The sequence below is a fragment of the Phyllobates terribilis genome, unplaced genomic scaffold, assembly GCF_046119375.1.
Source record: "Phyllobates terribilis strain yellow unplaced genomic scaffold, ASM4611937v1 Scaffold_11__3_contigs__length_659146591, whole genome shotgun sequence".
In the NCBI taxonomy this organism is placed as follows: Eukaryota; Metazoa; Chordata; class Amphibia; order Anura; family Dendrobatidae; genus Phyllobates; species Phyllobates terribilis.
Window position 1 is genome coordinate 329,034,160 of NW_027362771.1, and position 19,540 is coordinate 329,053,699.

Consider the following 19,540-nt stretch of genomic DNA (forward strand, 5'->3'; position numbering starts at 1 on the left):
GCACCAACTACCAAAAGTAGGTTACTTGCGTTTTTGGGTGTGTTTTTTTACATGCATTTTTTCATGTTTTAAACAAAGCTGCTTTATTTTGAAAACTTCCTGTTACTTACACTTAAAGGGGTATTCCCATCTCCAAGATACTATCCCAATATGTAGTAGGTGTATTAATAATGATATTAGCAAATACCTCCAATTAGAAATGTAGTATAGTTCTTCTGATTTGCTATGTCACTTACCCCATGTGCAGGGCATTGCAGTAGCTAAGGTATCCATGGTTACGACTACTCGTGGTGACAGTTAGTTAGTTGTTGTTGGTTGTAACCATGGACACCTAAGCTAATGCAATGCCCTGCACATAGGGTAAGAAACATAGCAAATCAGAAGAAATGTATCACATTTATAATTGGAAGTGTTTGCTAATATTATTATTATACTTATTACATATTGGGATAGGATCTTGGAGATAGGAATACTCCTTTCATAAAACTTTATTGATACAGTTATATGCTTTCACTGTTTCTTCGCTGCGGAAATGCACTAAAAAAACATATAGTTTTTACCTGCGGATTTTCCACATCTCACTCAAGTCTATGGGGAAAATGCACAAATAAAATGCATATTTACCGCAAGAGGAACGGACATGTTACAGATTATAAATCCCACACACATTACTGGAACTGGGATACACAAAAATACGCAGCGGAAGAAAAAGCACCAAATACTCATCGTGGGAACCTAAATTCTTTCAATTGAGGAGTTATCCAGGACGAAGTAAATTTTTTACTACAGACCTAAGAAGTAACAGGCAGGTAGTTGCTACCTACCTGTTGTTGCGCCCAGCATAGAGTGGTCACAGACCGCTCCTGCCAGCGATTCCCCAGCTTCCGCTGACATCACGTCGACAGAGCAGCGGCTTCGCTTTCACTCTACTCTGCTGACGGTGCGTGACTACCGACATCATGCTCCCTATAGCCTAACTGCAGGAAGCCAGCGGTCAATCAGTCATGACTACCAATGATATATGCTTAGAAACTCTTAATTTGAGCAATATGAGTAGATACACACCGGCTGTAAGATTGATTACTGAAAAAAATACCCTACAGACATGCAGGTTCTTATGCAGATTTGTGATGGAATTACTTTATTTTTCACTCTTTGCAAAAAAAAAAAGTGACATTCGCTGCAATTTGGTAGTCTTTCTATGCACGTCTGAATCTGCATCAAAATCCACATGTAAGACAAGCAGATTTAAAGGCGGATTTCTCAGTGACAAAAAAAACCAAGGAGAATGTAGATCCACCCTGAGAAAATAAATTTGTCCAATACAAATACCCAGAAGGCAGGTTGTATCGGTTAATAATATGTGAATATGGTGACCCCATTCGGATGGAAATTTAAGAAGAAATTTCATTGCAGTTATTCATTGGGGGGGGGGTTCTCTAAAGCTGGTCATACACGTATGTGAACATGTAATATTTTCCATATGGAAAATGATGTCATAATAAAAAGTTGCCATATAATAGGGGCCTCTGATGTGGCCTTTGGCTCCAATAGACGGTGGCTAGCCGTATGAGGCCTCTTTCCATTACAACAATACTATATAACGTACAGTGAAGGGAACAGGCTAAGCATTGGAGATCCCATGCGAGCCCTGAGCTGACGTACATAAAATACAATACAAAAATTACCGGTTTAGGAGGTTTGTGTGCTCCATGGATTCCTCTCTTAGGTTTTCCATATGGCCACTTGGCTTTCCCTGTGAAGAAGAAAGATCATGTAAGTTGTTTTCACGTCTGTCTTTGCATAGTACAGATTATATGGAATGGCCCTTGAAGACATTTTAGCGCTCAGATACCTCACCTTCTATATCAATTTGTCATCTTTCAAGTGAAAAAAGTTTATGTAATCTTTTGATTCTCGATGTAGACAGACTTGGCCCTGTAGCCTGTGCAATGAAAGCGTTATTTTGGTAACTTAAAGGGGTAATCCAGATCCGCTCATTTCTGAGTCAGGAAGTGAGTCAGGCCTGTGACATCACGTGTACAGATTACAGACCTCTTGTGCAAGCGAGACAGCAAATATCTGAAGACGTGACGTCACCAGTCCCACTCACTTCACAATAAGGAGGTGAGTGAAGCTGGATTACCCCTTTAAACCAGTATGCTAATACAGTCCTGTGATAGCAGTTTACAGCTTTACAGTGGCCTTATCGAACTTAGAAAGCAATATGCCAAAGATGGTTACTGACTTCTATAGGAGAGTTTTCCAGGCATGCTCTGTGATTTGTGCAGGAAAGGGGAGGAGGTGAGCTGTAACCATCACCTATTGTGAATGGGGGATCCTGTGTTATTTATGTAAAGACGTTACTTTTCACTGCAATCCCGCATGTGATGATAATGAGATGACTGCTGAGAAGTGATCCTTACAGAACAGGATGTGTCAGCCTACTGTGAAGCTCAGTTGTCAGAGTGAACACTTAAAAGATTTCAGGAATCTTTTCAAATACAGATGAGATGAAAGTGTAGTAAAAACATAAACATTTAAAAAAAGATCTTTAACATAAAAATGTATTCAAACAATAGGTCATTATATGACGACACGTTCCCTGTAACCTCTTGGTTTTGGCACATTTTGTGGATGTTATTGTGTGACTGTCACACGGAGAAGCGGTAGAGTTAGTCCACATACTAACAAGCGTTGTGCAGTGTTTTCTTTCTTTTTAAGCTGTGGCTCTTTGACACACTTCTAACTCCAAATGTAAATAAGGGACAAAAAATACATATACTAGAGATATAAGAAACACAATCATGTAGAATGACAACAGGTTCTAGGGCTCTACATCACCCCGTCCGGTGGTAAGCGCGGAGCTGCAGGCAGCAGAGCCCCTGTGATGGTTTATTCATGGCTGTACAGTACAAAGCATATTGATTGCCCAGAGATGTATTCCATTTTGTGCATTGATTTTGGATTCTCTTTCCGTGTAACCTGACCACTGACAGCCCCCTGGAAGGAGATGTGTTTCCCATAATCAATATGTGACCCAGATCTTGGGCACTTCCAGTGCTGAGGTAACAGCACAATATACAAGAGGAGTCCGTACTGCCTTCTTATGTTGCTTTATTATAACCTACTTCTCTCCATCACATTTCTTTATTTTTAAGATTGGGCAGGCAACATAATGAGAATTCCCAACAATGTATTGTAATCACTGTGCAAGCTCCACACAGGAATGAACCGGAATTTTCAGACTATAAAACGCATCTAAGGTTTAGACAGCAAAAAATAGGAAAAACATTTTTCCTATTAATTAAAACTTCCCTGCTGGTGTAAAGTGGAGGGATTATTACATTAAAGGGGTTGTCCGGTACTTTTAAAAAAATGCCAGTGTGTTTTAATGATAAATACAAGCTTCTTTCTAATTACCTTGCGCTGCTGATACTTTTAATGTTAAAGGGTAGAATAGGGAGGTAATAAATCTATTGTTAGTCTCTCTGCAGTGTTATATACACACACAACACAGCTCTGCCATATAAACACAAAGATCTCTGCTACATTCACACATAAACACACAGCACTGCTATACATGCACTGCAGGGATTCACTCTCTCTGGTAGGCATTAGGCCTTAGGTAGCATTCATACAGTAAATGCAGTTTTGGCCCAAACACGTGCAGTTTTTATTGCTCTCCACAGGATGCACAGCACCAAAATCAAACTCATGGGGCGTGGCCTGAGCTCAACTGATGTAGGAAGCAGGAGAGTTGAGCTCCATGCCGACAACCAATTCAACGCTACTATAACGCGATTTGAGGGAAGAAATCCCTAAAGCTCCTACAGAATTCGCTTGGGGACCGTCTCAGGAGTATTTTGAGACCTTCCCTGTGAAAATCAACAAAAAATTGAAGAAGTTATATTCTTCTGAAGCAGGCAGCTGCATTTTCCCACCACAGGGAGTACAGCTCAAGTCCCCAAGTGAGAAGGAGGAAGGTGACATCTTCACAGGTGCCATTACTAAGCAGCACCCCACTACAGACCCTCATCCCACCTGAGACCCTTGGATTCCGAAGCGGAGGGTCGCAGCTCCACACAGTGAAGTCCGGAGGTGAAGCTCCAGCACCACTGAGGAGAGGACAGCGAGGACTGAGCGGAGGGAGCGGTGCGGACGACGGAACAGCGGAGACTACCACAGGCTAGTACAGTCCCCCTCAACCCGTTCCGCCATACCCGGTGTACGTGGGAACCACCCATTAGCAGTGAACTGTGCGGGGGATTACAGTCCAGTAATACCGGCCGGCGTCGCAGATTTGATCTGCGACATCGCTCCGCCCCCACCCCAGCGTAGCAGCTGCGTCGCGTATGCGAATAATCCCATACAAGCCTGTGCCACCTTTATCACCTTCGCGTTGCAGACAGGCCTCTTGGGGGGTTAAAAAGCAAACGCGGAGTGCATGAATCGTCCCAGTCCAGCCCTAAGACTAAGACTTATCTGCAAGCTGTAACAGGCTCATAACACGTGACTCAGTCGCTTCCGTTCTCGCTTCCGGAAAACAAATTGAATCTGATAGCCGGGACTGTAGATCACAACTGCGTGCTATATCATAAAGTGACATTATCTTTGAGTCGCAGTTGCGTCTTCCAATTTGTATACAGTGTCATACCTGAGTGGTGATTACGGTGAACGCAAAACTCTACTGCGTCCTGTGACACATTGCATCTGCGTGTCGCAACTGCGTCCTCCCAAGCACTTACAGTGTTACATCTGATCGCTGGCCACTGCGATCGCAAAACTCAACTGCGTCCTGTGACACATCGCATCTGCGGGTCACAACTGCGTCCCTCCAAAGACTCAACGTCACACCTGATCGCTAACAGCACTAAGTGCAGAGCCTAACTGCGTCCTGCAACACAGATTGGAAACGCGAAACGCAACAGCGTTCCTAACTGCATCTGTCGCACTACATCCGACTGCTATCATCTCTGAACACAAGGCACAACTGCGTACAGATTCTCTGACATAAACTGTTCGACACAGTTGCGACCTTCTCGTTCTTGGCACAGCAATCCAATACTACTGAAGTCTCAAACAAACCCTGACTGGAAATTTATCAAAGCACGCCCTAGCTGATATCGTCAACCATGAGTTCCACTAAGAAAAATGCCACCGCAGGAAGCAAACCTTCTACCTCAACAACCAAGTCCAAAAATTCAAATGAGAAAAATCCTCAATACCACACATACTGCAATCCCCTGGAAGATTCTCCAAGCCAGGTAAGCCCTCTCAAGTCCAGGTCTCCCCTCAAAAGAGACGAAAAACTAACCTCAAGAAAAAACTACCAAAAAGAATCCACACAAGCTGCATCCCAAAATCCCCTTCCCTCTAGCTCGTCCCTACCAATAGATGCAAACAAGGATCACCCTCCTTCAACTACAACTAATAAACTGAATTTCGAGGGAATGGACACATCCATCTCTCATAAGAGACAGAAACCAGAAAGCTGGGGTCACAAGGGCCCTACAGATGGGGCTTCCCACTAAAACTACTAGTTTTTCACAAAGGGAAAACTATCGTTCTTTTCTCCCCAGAGGAAGGACGTAATTTTTGTTGCCTCTCTGAAGGATGATACCTCATTTAAAGACCCTCCTCTCTACCAGAGGGACAATCGCTGAACTCCCGGATTACCTTTACCTTTTCCAAAACTTGCTGATTCCATTAAAGCTGTAGTTTCCTTCACTGTTTTTTGAAGGATCTTACGTCATGTTATAATTATATAACTTTTTTGCCATATGGTTAATAGGTATTATGTTATGTTTTATATACTATTTGTATGCAATCCTAACTGGACTCCTCATACTGGGATTTTCTCTTCCAGCAACTTGGTTGCTCTACATCGGACAATATCACTAACTTTTTCCCCAGAAAAAAAACCCTACGGACTAGTAGGTATTCCCTGGAGGTTTGTTTACGAGTCGTGAAGTGTAATTATTCATTCTGATTCTCACAAACGTTTTAAAAGTTGTATTGTTGCTCTTATTTGATTTGTCTTTGCATAAGTGATCTATTCACACATTTTATGACACAAATATAAAAGTTCACCTGTGTAGTCATTTAAATAATTTCTACACATTTCCTGATTCCAACTCTCAGACTTTACACACCTTTTCCAACCTAGTACAAACGTACTCAAGAATGAGTATTAAAATATCATCATACAATGTTAAGGGGCTCAACAGCCCAAATAAAAGATTCTCCCTCTGGAAAGAAATCAACTCCCAAAAAGCCGTCATTATCTGTCTGCAAGAGACAAAGTTCTCTGAATCTAACCATCCCAAATTCAGCCATAAAAACTTCAACAATATTTTTGAATCCACAAACAAGAAGAAAAAGAAGGCCGAGGTCGCCACTTTAATCAACAACACCGTCCCCTTTAAACTTGAAGAGGAGGTTACTGATACAAATGGTAGATATCATATTCTTGTTTGTGGAATCAACAACCAAATTTGCACAATTGTAAATGTCTATGCCCCCAACAAAGGACAAAGTTTTCTTAATAAGATAATGAAAAAGATTTCTAAAATTAGAAAGGGGGAACTAATTATACTAGGTGACTTCAACATGGTCCCTGACAGTCGTATGGACTCCTCATCTCCCAAAAGATGTCTGTCTGCTTCCCTAAACCCGTGGCTAACAAAGAACGAGCTGTTTGATGCCTTTAGGTGTATCAACACCACTTCAAAGGAGTACACGTTCTTTTCAGACGTCCACCAGACAGCTTCCAGAATCGACCTTATACTAACTGACGTCTTTTCCATCTCAAAAATTGAAAAAATCTCAATTCTTCCAAAAAGTATTTCTGACCACTCCCCCTTGTTGGGAGAAATTAGGCTAGGCCCATCCCTCACAAATAATTCTCTCTGGTAATGCAACCCTACCCTTGTCTGTTCACCAGAGTACAGAGCTATAATTGAGGAAAATATAAAACAATATTTCACAGAAAACGAAGATGAAACCATCAGCCCATTTACATACTGGAATGCCCATAAAGCAGTCCTCAGAGGGACATTGATGAAATTGTCATCCTCCATCAAAAAGAAAAATAGAGCAAAAATTACGGAACTCCAATCCCAAATTAGATATAAAGAAGAAATTCAAACTAACACTAACCCACCATCTCAAAAAATCAGCCAAGAAATCAACAACTTAAGAGTAGAACTCAAAAAAGAAATATTCGCCCCCTTCGATTCTTTAGTTAAGAACTCAAAATTTAAAATATATGCCTCCTTGAATAAACCGACTAAATTTATGATGAACCGCATCAAGAAAAAGAGGATACACAATAGAATTGATAAAGTTTTAACGGAGGATGGCACATTTAAATACCACCCCAAAGAGATACTCTCGACTTTCGCGAAATATTATCATAAACTATATAACATCAATACAGACGATTCTGTACCAAAGCCCAATAAAGAATTAATCAACAAATTTCTTTCCTCAATTAAATTACCCCAAGCCAGCCACCTCTAACCACCTCTCTAGCCCAAGAAAAATAACTAATGGAACCAGGCAGGGTTGCCCCCTTTCACCTTTGTTGTTTGTCTTAGCAATTGAACCCCTCGCACAGAAAATTAGGGAAAACCAAAACATAAAAGGCATACAATAAAGAATTAATCAACAAATTTCTTTCCTCAATTAAATTACCCCAAGCCAGCAACCAAGATTTAGAACTCTTATCATCCCCTTTTACAGGAAAAGAGATATCCGAGGCAATAACACAATTAAAACCACATAAATCCCCAGGCCCCGATGGTTTTACCAATGAATATTTTAAAACTTTCGAACCTATTCTAACCCCACACCTTACCCAAGTATTCAATAAGGCAGCGTCCCAGGGTTCATTCCCAGCCGAAATGCTGGAGGCCACAATCATATTAATTCCTAAATCTAAAAATAATTTGGAGGACGTCAAAAACTTCAGGCCTATCTCCCTCATAAATACTGATGTTAAATTATACGCCAAAGTGCTGGCAAATAGATTAAAATCTATACTACCTACATTAATAAATACCGATCAAATCGGCTTTGTCGAAAAAAGACAGTCTACAGATGGAACCAGACGCCTCATTAATATCATCAAATTATTGAACTCATCAAAAATCCCTTCAATACTCCTGACACTAGATGCCGAAAAAACGTTTGACCGTCTCAATTGGCTATATTTAAAACTCGAAACGAAATTTGGTTTCAATGAAAAAATCTTGTCTTCCATTTTAGCTCTGTACTCTAACCCCTCGGCCAAAATATACGCCAATAACCACCTCTCTAGCCCAAGAAAAATAACTAATGGAACCAGGCAGGGTTGCCCCCTTTCACCTTTGTTGTTTGTCTTAGCAATTGAACACCTCGCACAGAAAATTAGGGAAAACCAAAACATAAAAGGCATACAAGCAGGCTCCCGCCAATTTAGAATTAATTTGTTCGCAGATGATATCCTATTAACATTAGCTGATCCTCTCAGTTCCATCACAGAGGTAACAAATACCCTGGAAAAATTCTCGGAAATTTCGTATTTTAAGATAAACAACAATAAATCAAAAATAATCCAACTCAACTTAAGCAACAATATAATAAATAAAATAAAAAAAAGACTTTAATTACGATTGGGAAGAGGAGGAATTCACATACCTAGGAATCATCATTACAAAAAATATAAACTCAATCATCACCAAAAACATGGATTCAATTGTAGAAACAATAAATAAAGACACACATTACTACAACGACAAAGGCTTATCGTGGTTAGGCAAGTCACTAATCCTAAAAACATTTGTTCTACCTAAAATCTTATATGTGCTGAGAAACCTTCCCTTAATCATTCCCTCCTCATATTTAACCAAATTACAATACCTTATCAATTCATTCATTTGGAGCGGTAAAAAAGCGAGGACCCCGACAGCTTTGCTATATAAAAGCAAAACTAACGGCGGCATAGGACTAATCAACGTGAACTCATACTACTTAGCTAATATAATAAAACAAAGTCAATACTGGTTTTACCAAAAACACCCTCCAGCATGGATAGAATTGGAGACATTGCTTTACGGTAACCTCCCCCCTCAAAATTTACTCCTTAACAAATTTTACAAGAAATCCCACTATACTCCATCCCACCCTATCTTCCAAGCTGCCTTATTTGCATGGGGAAAATTCACTAATCTCAATAGAAACAAAAACAATTCCAATTACTCACTGAATTTCCCTCTTTCATATATAGCAGCATTTTATAACCACCCGTTTCCTTCTCACTGGCCTTCCATAGGCATAACCAAAATTAAGGACATTTTTAATGGTAGCAACTTTATCCCCTTCACAGAACTAAAATCCAAATTCAAACTGGCATCGGATGAATTCTTCTACTACTCAATGACTAAGGACCTGATTATGTTATTTCTTTCCAACAGAAAATCACTGTCTGAAGCCTCTATAAACCTACTCTGTAATACAAATCATAATATCTTCTGGAGTCTGAAGTATATTTATACTTGCTTTAACAAAGATGTACTCTCAAATAAAACCACATTTATGAAAAAATGGGAAGCATACCTAAATACATCTTTTACTTTAGAAATGTGGGAAAACGCCCTCTGCTCATCATACTCATCTAACATCTGCATGGCGCTTCATGAGGGATACTGTAAAACTCTATCACGTTGGTACTATACCCCCTTAAGGCTCTCGCATATTGACCCCAACAATTCTCCTCTTTGTTGGAGGAACTGTGGGCAAATCGGAGACCTGATACATATTTTCTGGAAATGCCCCAAAATAAAAAGAATTTGGGCCCAGACGTCTAAACTAATTAACAGTCTGACTAGTCAAGAAATCGCCCTTACACCCCAGAAAGCTCTTTTATCTTAAGAGTTGGAATCATTAACCTCACATACTAGATACCTCATTATTCACATATGTCTGGTAATAAAAAATTCAATTGCATACAACTGGAAGAAACCAGAACCTCCACGTTTCTTTGAACTTTTAGGTAGAATCTCACTCCATAAATCATATGAGTTCAGGTACGCATCAAGCATAAACGGCTCAACAAGAAACCTAAAAAAAATGGTCGTTATGGTCCAAAAAATTCCCTGATTAAGGGGAATTCAAAGAAACCAGATAACTTTCATTCCCAAATCTCTTTCACACATGTTTAACATGCTTTTCATTGTGTCATTGTTAAATATATTCGTTTTTTACTTGTTTTGTTCTGTTTTGATATGTTTTATCTTGGATAAACTGTGTTAATACACTTGACTATCCTCCTTCCCCATCCACTTTTCCTTTCCCTCTCCCTTCCCCTTTCCCTTACGAACCATGTTCGAGTTCGTGTTCAAATTTTGATAAAATTCAATAAAAATATTGTGAAACAAAATCAAACTCATGAACATAAATCCCTAGCCTTGTCCAGGTGCTAACTAAACAGAACAGACCCTGGCAACTCATACACGATTAGGCTAGCCCCAGCTCAGTCATACAAAACAGCTTTTGTCGATAGCAACTACTGATACTTGCTGTTCTCTGCACAAGGCCTGTGCAGTCTCTTCTCAGAGAGGGATTCTGTCCGGTTTCTCTCTTCAGCTGCAAGACACATCCAGTCTGGTCAGCTTCCCTGAGCTGACTGACTTAGATGAACACCAAGCCTGTTTATATGCAAAGCTAGCCATCTGTACTAAACAAAGCCTGCAGAGCTCGTATTTAACCCTAGCCTACCTGGCATTGCTACAGCACATATAGATGCACAGCTCTGCTATATATGGATGTATTGACACACACAGCTCTGCTATATGTACATATAAATAAGTACTGGATGCAAACATGTGCCAATTGTTCCGCGCACCTCCATGTTCAAAAAGGATGCACTGTCCAGTTCACTGTTATACATTTATTCCAAAGCTAATTTAGATCTATACATGCGGATTTTATGCGGTTCAATGCAAGTCAATGGGAGCGATTTTGCCGTGAAATCGCGCCCAAATTGGTTGTGCTGCGGATTTTTCCACAATGATAATCCGCAGCGGAAATTTCGTTGGGAAACATGGCAGACATCTTAACAAGCGATTTTAATGTGTCTCTGCGGCGGAAATGCCACTGCGGAAACACATTAAATCCGCATCGTGGGCACACATCCTTAGTTAGCTAGTTGTAACTTAGTTAGTGGTCGTAACTTAATTTGCTGTTATTATTATTACACCTATTACATATACATATTGGTATAGGATCTTGGAGCTGGGAATACTCTTTTAAGTCCAAGTGGGCATTACCAGCAACACTAAAGAGAAAGCACACGCTCCGCAATAGCTTACTCCTGTGTGAGATGTAATGTCAGACAGTCTGATATCACGGCAGAGTGATTATAAGTGGTTGCAAGCACAGGAAACCTGAGTGCCAGTACTGACATCTGAGTTTTATCCTCTCTCAGTCCATGTGAGGGTGGGGCACCACAGCTGAGTTTAGCTGTGTCACATTACAAAGCCTTCTATCAGCTCTCCTCCACTTACAGCACGGTCACCTCTCCTGTACTGCCTTACCAGAGGCAAATGTGTAAGTAATCTCACTTAATAATGCTGGATCCTAACTTAATTTGGAGGCCTTTAGGAGATTTGGAGGCATGCTTGATAAAAATTTCATTTAAGATTCTATCAAAGAAAGGCACACCTTGTTGCATCTGATGGGCTCTCATGAATTGGCCAAATTGGGCACTAAGTACCTTCATTTTATAAGTATACTCCTTATAGCAGCAATGTTTGCATACTTCTTAGCGCTTACACATGGCTGCTGTATTCTTTTGTTAGTAATCACAAGTATGTCCTTTGTGATAAACTTGTAATCACTCCGCAGTGAGATCAGGCAAGTTAAGCACAACAGACATAAGTGTGATTATTGACAGCTTTCAGCTATGTCTGATCACTTATGTCTAATATGCTCACAGCAACTTGTGCTCACAGCTTTGCAGTATGATCAGGCTGTCTGTCATTATATGTCTCTCACAGGAGTAGCCTGTTCTAAGCTATGCTGGTGGCGTCTTCTTCTATCCCTTTAGTGTTGCTGCCTGCTTATGGCTGGTCTTAGTGATACAGGGGGAAGAAGTAAACTCCCACAGTGAAAACTGATCACACCCAGTTAGACTTAAAACATAACTTATTAGCTACCAAATACTCGGATTGCTAATATCTCCGCAACAGAGAGGTGAAATAAAAAAAAAAAAATCACAAAAGAAAACCATAATTTTATTCTGCTTCGCAGCCACTATTACACTAAATGTCCAGCTCAATGTGAAAAATTTGGTGAAATGTTCTATTTAAGCATATTGTGGTTTCAACCTGCAAAAATGTTGTATAACCTATGGCTGGCTGATTTATACTTTATGCACATTGATAGAGGCAGTTCACATTTATACTATTCGCAAACTGGAGGCATTACAGTGGAAAATTAAAATTTGTCAATGCAGGAAATGACAAGGCATGAGTAAGATACACTTACAAAATTGGAAGATTAGATCACATACCTTATAACCCACAGAAGGATTCAACAACCACTAGCTGAAAGGAAGGATATCTACAGGTGCTTCTCACAAAATTAGAATATCATCAAAAAGTTAATTTATTTCAGTTCTTCAATACAAAAAGTGATCTATTTCAAGTGTTTATTTCTGTTAATGTTGATGATTATGGCATACAGCCAATGAAAACACAAGAGTCATTATCTCAGTAAATTAGAATAATTAACAAAAAACACCTGCAAAGGCTTCCTAAGAGTTTAAAAATGTCCCTTAGTCTGTTTCAGTAGGCTCCACAATCATGGGGAAGACTGCTGACTTGACAGATGTCCAGAAGGCAGTCATTGACACACTCCACAAGGAGGGTATGCAAAAAAAGGTCATTGCTAAAGAAGCTGGCTGTTCACAGTGTGCTGTATCCAAGCATATTAATGGAAAGTTGAATGGAAGGAAAAAGTGTGGTAGAAAAAGGTGTACAAGCAACCGGGATAACCACAGCCTTGAAAGGATTGTTAAGAAAAGGCCATTCAAAAATTTGGGGGAGATTCACAAGGAGTGGACTGCTGCTGGAGTCATTGCTTCAAGAGTCACCACACACAGACATATCCAGGACATGGGCTAAAAGTGTCGCATTCCTTGTGTCAAGCCACTCATGACTAATAGACAATGCCAGAAGCGTCTTCTCTGGGCCAAGGAGAAAAAGACCTAGACTGTTGTTCGGTGCTCCAAGGTGTTGTTTTCAGATGAAAGTAAATTTTGCATTTCATGTGGAAATCAAGGTCCCAGCGTCTGGAGGAAGAGTGGAGAGGCCACAATCCAAGCTGCTTGAGGTCTAGTGTTAAGTTTCCACAATCAGTGATGGTTTGGGGAGCCATGTCATCTGCTGGTGTAGGTCCACTGTGTTTTATCAAGACCAAAGTCAGCGCAGCCATCTACCAGGAAATTTTAGAGCGCTTCATGCTTCCCTCTGCCGACAAGCTTTTTGGAGATGGAAATTTCATCCTCCAGCAGGACTTTGTACCTGTCCACACTGCCAAAAGTACCAATACCTGGTTTAAAGACAACAGTATCACTGTGCTTGATTGGCCAGCGAATTCGACTGACATTAACCCCATAGAGAATCTATGGGGTATGGTCAAGAGAAAGATGAGAGACACCAGACCCAACAATCCAGACGAGCTGAAGGCTGCTATCAAAGTAACCTGGGCTTCCATAACACCTCAGCAGTGCCACAGGCTGATCGCCTCCATGCCACGCCGCATTGATGCAGTAATTGATGCAAAAGGAGCCCCGACCAAGTATTGAGTGCATTTACTGAACATACATTTCGGATTTTAAAAACATTTTTCAAGCTGTTGTTATAAAGAGTTCTAATTTACTGAGATAATGACTTTTGTGTTTTCATTGGCTGTAAGCCATAATCATCAACATTAACAGAAATAAACACTTGAAATAGATCACTCTGTTTGTAATGACTCTATATAATATATGAGTTTCACTTTTAGTATTGAAGAACTGAAATAAATTAACTTTTTGATGATATTCTAAATTTGTGAGAAGCACCTGTAAGGCCTTGTGCACACTGCATATGAACCCCATATTTGGTGTATAAGCCAGGACAAAATCCATAGCGTCCCATTAACACTTGTAGAGGACAAGTGTTATTGGCTTCCACTGGGATAGTAAACATTGGTATATTTATTTCTCCATTGTATAAAAGCAAACAGATCTTTTCTATACAATGGGCTATCAAAATAAAAGCTATACTACACATTATGCTTTCCTTCATATATGCCCCTTTAGTGGGATATTGTTTAGAAATTTGTACTAAAAATGTCAATAGATATGTAAAATAGATACTTGATTTGAGCAAAAGGATAGGCAGGACCCTGGGTCAGCGACCATGTCAGTATTCTGTGATGGCTAGATTAGCTCTATCATGGTGAAACGTGCATGACGTCGTTACAGACCTACTAACTAAACAAGGTACAAGGGATGCTGACAGGTAGGAGAAGGTTCACAGGGCTATGGTCCTTTTTGCTCAAATCTACCAGATATACATACAGAATATGTTTGAATCCACTTTGAAGAATTTTCCTATGTTATACATAATGGCATATCCACAAGATAAGTCATTAATGCCAGATAAGTGGTAAATTCAGGTCCGGGACCCCACAAAACTGAGTTCTGCAACCTGAGGTAGAGGGTAGGAATACCATGAAGGCGGGCTGTGAATGAAAAAATGGCTAACATATATGCAGATTTCTCCATTGAAGTCTATAGAGAAAGCAAGCTTGGCTGTTTCTTAATATTCTAAAAACTTCCATAAAGTAAAGCGCCATGGAATGAATGGCGCTTTAATAATAAATAATAATAATAATAATAATAATAAAGAGAGCGGCTATCCCAGAACCCAAATTGTACAATTTTGGAAGCACCTTCATTTTCTTTGCTCTCCAGAGGGACACTCCAGGCTATCAAGTTCCTTGCAGTCCGCCCTTCTTCAGCCACAATCTTCCGAACTTTGTCATGGCTGTTAGATCTTTGAAACGAAGCCTGAAAATGAGTGAGAAAAACACAGCAATCTTATAAAAAGTCGCATAGAAAGAACTAGGCAGAAGACACAACTTGTGTTTTACCTGTGATCCAGCTACATAGCCAGTACACATTGGGTTAACATTGGCTCTTGCATATCAAGCTTTAGACTGGGCTGATAAGACAAATGTATTCTGCAGGTTCAACAGTCAGAAATCAGGAGCAAAGGTCCATGTACTGATTGCACAGAGATCTCTGCTGCTACCAATGCACATGCAGGTTTGTTCTCAATAAGGAGTAAATGCCAACATATACAGTTGGTACGGAAAGTATTCAGACCCCTTTAAATTTTTCACTCTTTGTTTCATTGCAGCCATTTGGTAAATTCTAAAAAGTTCATTTTTTTTCTCATTAAAGTACACTCTGCACCCCATCTTGACTGAAAAAAACAGAAATATAGACATTTTTGCAAATTTATTAAAAAAGAAAAACTGAAATATCACATGGTCATAAGTATTCAGACCCTTTGCTCAGTATTGAGTAGAAGCACCCTTTTGAGCTAGTACAGCCATGAGTCTTCTTGGGAATGATGCAACAAGTTTTTCACACCTGGATTTGGGGATCCTCTGCCATTCTTCCTTGCAGATCCTCTCCAGTTCCGTCAGGTTGGATGGTGAACGTTGGTGGACAGCCATTTTCAGGTCTCTCCAGAGATGCTCAGTTGGGTTTAGGTCAGGGCTCTGGCTGGGCTAGTCAAGAATGGTCACAGAGTTGTTCTAAAGCCAGTCCTTTGTTATTTTAGCTGTGTGCTTAGGGTCATTGTCTTGTTGGAAGGTGAACCTTCGGCCAAGGCTGAGGTCCAGAGCACTCTGGAAGAGGTTTTCATCCAGGATATCTCTGTACTTGGTCACATTCATGTTTACTTCAATTGCAACAAGTCGACCTGTCCCTGCAGCTGAAAAACACCCCCATAGCATGATGCTGCCACCACCATGTTTCACTGTTGGGATTGTATTGGGCAGGTGATGAGCAGTGCCAGGTTTTCTCCACACAAACTGCTTAGAATTATCACCAAAAAGTTCTATATTCATCTCATCAGACCAGAGAATCTTATTTCTCATAGTCTGGGAGTCATGCATGTGTTTTTGAGCAAACTTTATGCGGGCTTTCATATGTCTTGCACTGAGAATAGGTTTCCATCGGGCCACTGTGCCATAAAGGCCCGACTGGTGGAGGGCTGCAGTGATAGTTGACTTTGTGGAACTTTCTCCCATCTCCCTACTGCATTTCTGGAGCTCAGCCACAGTGATCTTGGGGTTCTTCTTTACCTCTCTCACCAAGGCTCTTCTCCCACGATTGCTCAGTTTGGCTGGAAGGCCAGGTCTAGGAAGACTTCTGGTGGTCCCAAACTTCTTCTATTTAAGGATTATGGAGGCCACTATGCTCTTAGGAACCTTGAGTAATGCAGAAATTCTTTTGTAACCTTGGCCAGATCTGTGCCTTGCCAAAATTCTGTCTCTGAGCTCCTTGGGCAGTTCCTTTGAGCTCAGGATTCTCATTTGGTCTAACATGCACTGTGAGCTGTGAGGTCTTATATAGACAGGTGTGTGCTTTTCCAAATCAAGTCCTATCAGTTTAATTAAACACAGCTGGACTCCAATGAAGGAGTAGAATCAACTCAAGGAGGATCACAAGGAAATGGACAGCTTGTGACTTAACTATGAGTGTCTGTGCAAAGGGTCTAAATACTTATGACCATGTGATATTTAAATTTTTCTTTCTTAATACATTTGCAAAAATTTCTACATTTCTGGGTTTTTTTTCAGTCAAGATGGGGTGCAGAGTGTACATTAATTTGACAAAAAAATGAACTTTTTAGGATTTACCAAGTGGCTGCAATGAAACAAATAGTGAAAAATTTAAAGGGGTCTTAATACTTTCCATACCTACTGTACATTAGGTTAATGTTGGTCCAATCCACTGACCATTTAATGTGATGGGGGGAGGTGTCTCATCTTTCCCCAATGGCTGATGTCGAGCAAGTGAAGGATCAAGCTGAAGAATTTAAACATGCCCAATAATTTCATTCTCTAGAGAGAACAAAATGAGTTGCCCTAGTGATGGCTAGCAGCGACTTACTCCGCTCTTACCCTGCAGAACACATGTACGCTCAGCAAAGCCAAAGACGCATGTGTGTAAGCTGGGATGAAAGAAATAGCTGTCAACCACAGGCACACTCATCCAGCAGTGATCAGAAAATATATGGCCAGCTTAGCCGGTGTGGCTAACGGACAACAGAATGGATGATAAATGTATGATCACGGAGGTCCCACTGATCACAATAAGGTGGGTCCAGTGATCACTGGGGTCCCACTGATCACAATAAGGTGGGTACGGTGTTGGGGTCATTTTTGTGATCACCCCCAGCAATCCTACATTTATCATCTGTCCTGTGGAAAGGTGATCAGTAAAAAAGTTATTTCAAATAGAGGGCATGGGGGATGTTTTTCTTGAACGAGTGCCATCTATGTTTTTAACAGATAGAGCTCATACCTATGGCAGCCTCTGGGGTAGTTCACATCTCAGAATCTTTCTTCAAACTGAGTGGTAAAGCACAGAGACTTGTCCGATATTGATGCAAGTGTCTGATCAAACTCATCACTGCAAATCTATGGATCCGTGAAAGAATCAGACCGCACTCAGAGGCCATCCGTGTGCTGTCCGTTTTCATGGACAGTGAAAGGAGAAGCTTGATAAACCAGGGATGTGGAGTCGGTAAGCCAAACCTCCGACTCCTCAATTTCCATGACACCGACTCCACGACTCCCTCATACATGGCTCATGTTTAAGTGATAAATTTACTGTAGCACAGATTCATCTCAGCTAAAAGTCTAGACCCTTAGATCAGGAATAGGACAGACATTTATAGGACATTTCATAACTTTCCCAAATTCTTATGAAAAAATATTCCCCACAAACTGCATTGAACTACTGTACCCAATTTATTATATATTGCAGGAGTAGGACTTGGTCCATTTTATACCGACTCTGACTCCACAGCCCTGTGATAAACCTCGATTGGGTTTTTTATTTTCATCTGAGAAAAACTGATGAAACTGAATGAGCCCTATCATCTATAAATGACATACAAAAAACATGATAAAAGCTCTTTCATGTAAAATCCCTTTAAAAAGAGAGAAAAAAGTGTAACCTCCAGTGGAAACGTGGACTGTTTACCACACAAGCTGCGAGTCTGTTGCAAATACTTGATAGCATAAAAAAGGCTTAGGAGATTTTTCTGAATGAAATAACAGTAACCGCATGAATTCGCAGTCAATTCTTGGGATTTTTTTTTTGCTTCAGCTTTTTCCTCTTCGCCTTCCAAAAGTCATTACTTTTTTATTTTTCCATCGACACAGCAGTGTTTGAGTTTGTTCTTTGCAGAACAAATTGTATTGTAATAATAAAAAAAAAAACTGTAATTCCGTCATTGTTTTTTTTGTACTCAAGCATGAGATAAATATTACGATGCAATAATTAGTTATGACAGTTACACATGCAGCAATACCAAATATGTTTTTTTTCTTTTTTAGATTGTGTTTCATACATTCATAGATATCCAAGGAGTAACGTTTCTCCTTGCGGAGAGAGACATGTCAAGTATGCCAAGGTGAGGAGACTTTTAAGCCGCAATGCTCCTCTGGGAAATATGCAAATTGTCTCTTCAGAGAGGAAGAGAACTAGAACTCTAGTGCCACCTATAGGCAGTAGCAATCCTAAAAGTCAATATCGACTCTCGAGCCTTGCCACATGATTCAGGATAAAAGCCAGAACCAGAATTTGGTCGATATTGACGTTTAGGATTGCTACGTCCTATAGGTGGCACTAGAGTTCTAGTCCTCTTCCTCTCTGAAGAGACAAGTTTCATTCATAGAAAAAGGGGATGATTTGAACTTTTATATTTTGATTACTACATTTATTTACTTATTTTTAGATAGTTTTAATTGTTTTTTCATTTACATTTTGTGTTATCCCCCTTAAAGGGTATCCAGTAGATCAACCCTTCTAAGCCGTCTATGTGGGCATCTAGATTATAGGACACGGAATATGATGATAACTTGATATCAGCAATCTGATGTCTTATTTCCGCATTCCCATTTTTTAATATGTAAATGATCTGATAAAATTTATGGGCCGGACACTGATCTCCCTGAGAATCTGCCTCCAGAACTCCAGTGTGAGACATGTAATGACTGACAGTCTGCTCTGCTGATCTACATGTCTAACACTGGTAACTCTTCCTTTATGTAAATTTATAGAACTCGTGCTTTGTTTGTAGATCTGGACTGATCAACATTTAGGATCAGGAGAGGTTTTTTTTCTCTTAAAAGTAAAAAATGGCTTCGCCTGTATCTACACACGTTTTCTCATCCATGTGCTGCTTTTAAAACAAACAAT

General features: G+C 40.2%; 1 protein-coding gene across 4 annotated transcripts in view; it reads right to left on the reverse strand.

Annotated features, from left to right (window-relative positions):
* Positions 1–19,540, reverse strand: part of SCAPER (S-phase cyclin A associated protein in the ER) — a 408,076-nt gene that overhangs the window by 378,287 nt on the left and 10,249 nt on the right. For 3 of the 4 annotated variants that reach the window (XR_012251257.1, XM_073652664.1, XM_073652663.1), the window contains exons 1-3: positions 15,187–15,326; positions 14,986–15,103; positions 1,689–1,756 (exon numbers count right to left, since the gene is read on the reverse strand). Coding sequence is in view for 3 of the 4 variants with exons in the window: in XM_073652664.1 (XP_073508765.1) it covers positions 1,689–1,756; positions 14,986–15,103; positions 15,187–15,216 (216 nt within the window). In the remaining variant the exon portion in view is untranslated. Of the gene's footprint in view, positions 1–1,688; positions 1,757–14,985; positions 15,104–15,186; positions 15,327–19,540 lie in introns of those variants that run through there. The other variant, XM_073652665.1, reaches the window with a different exon arrangement.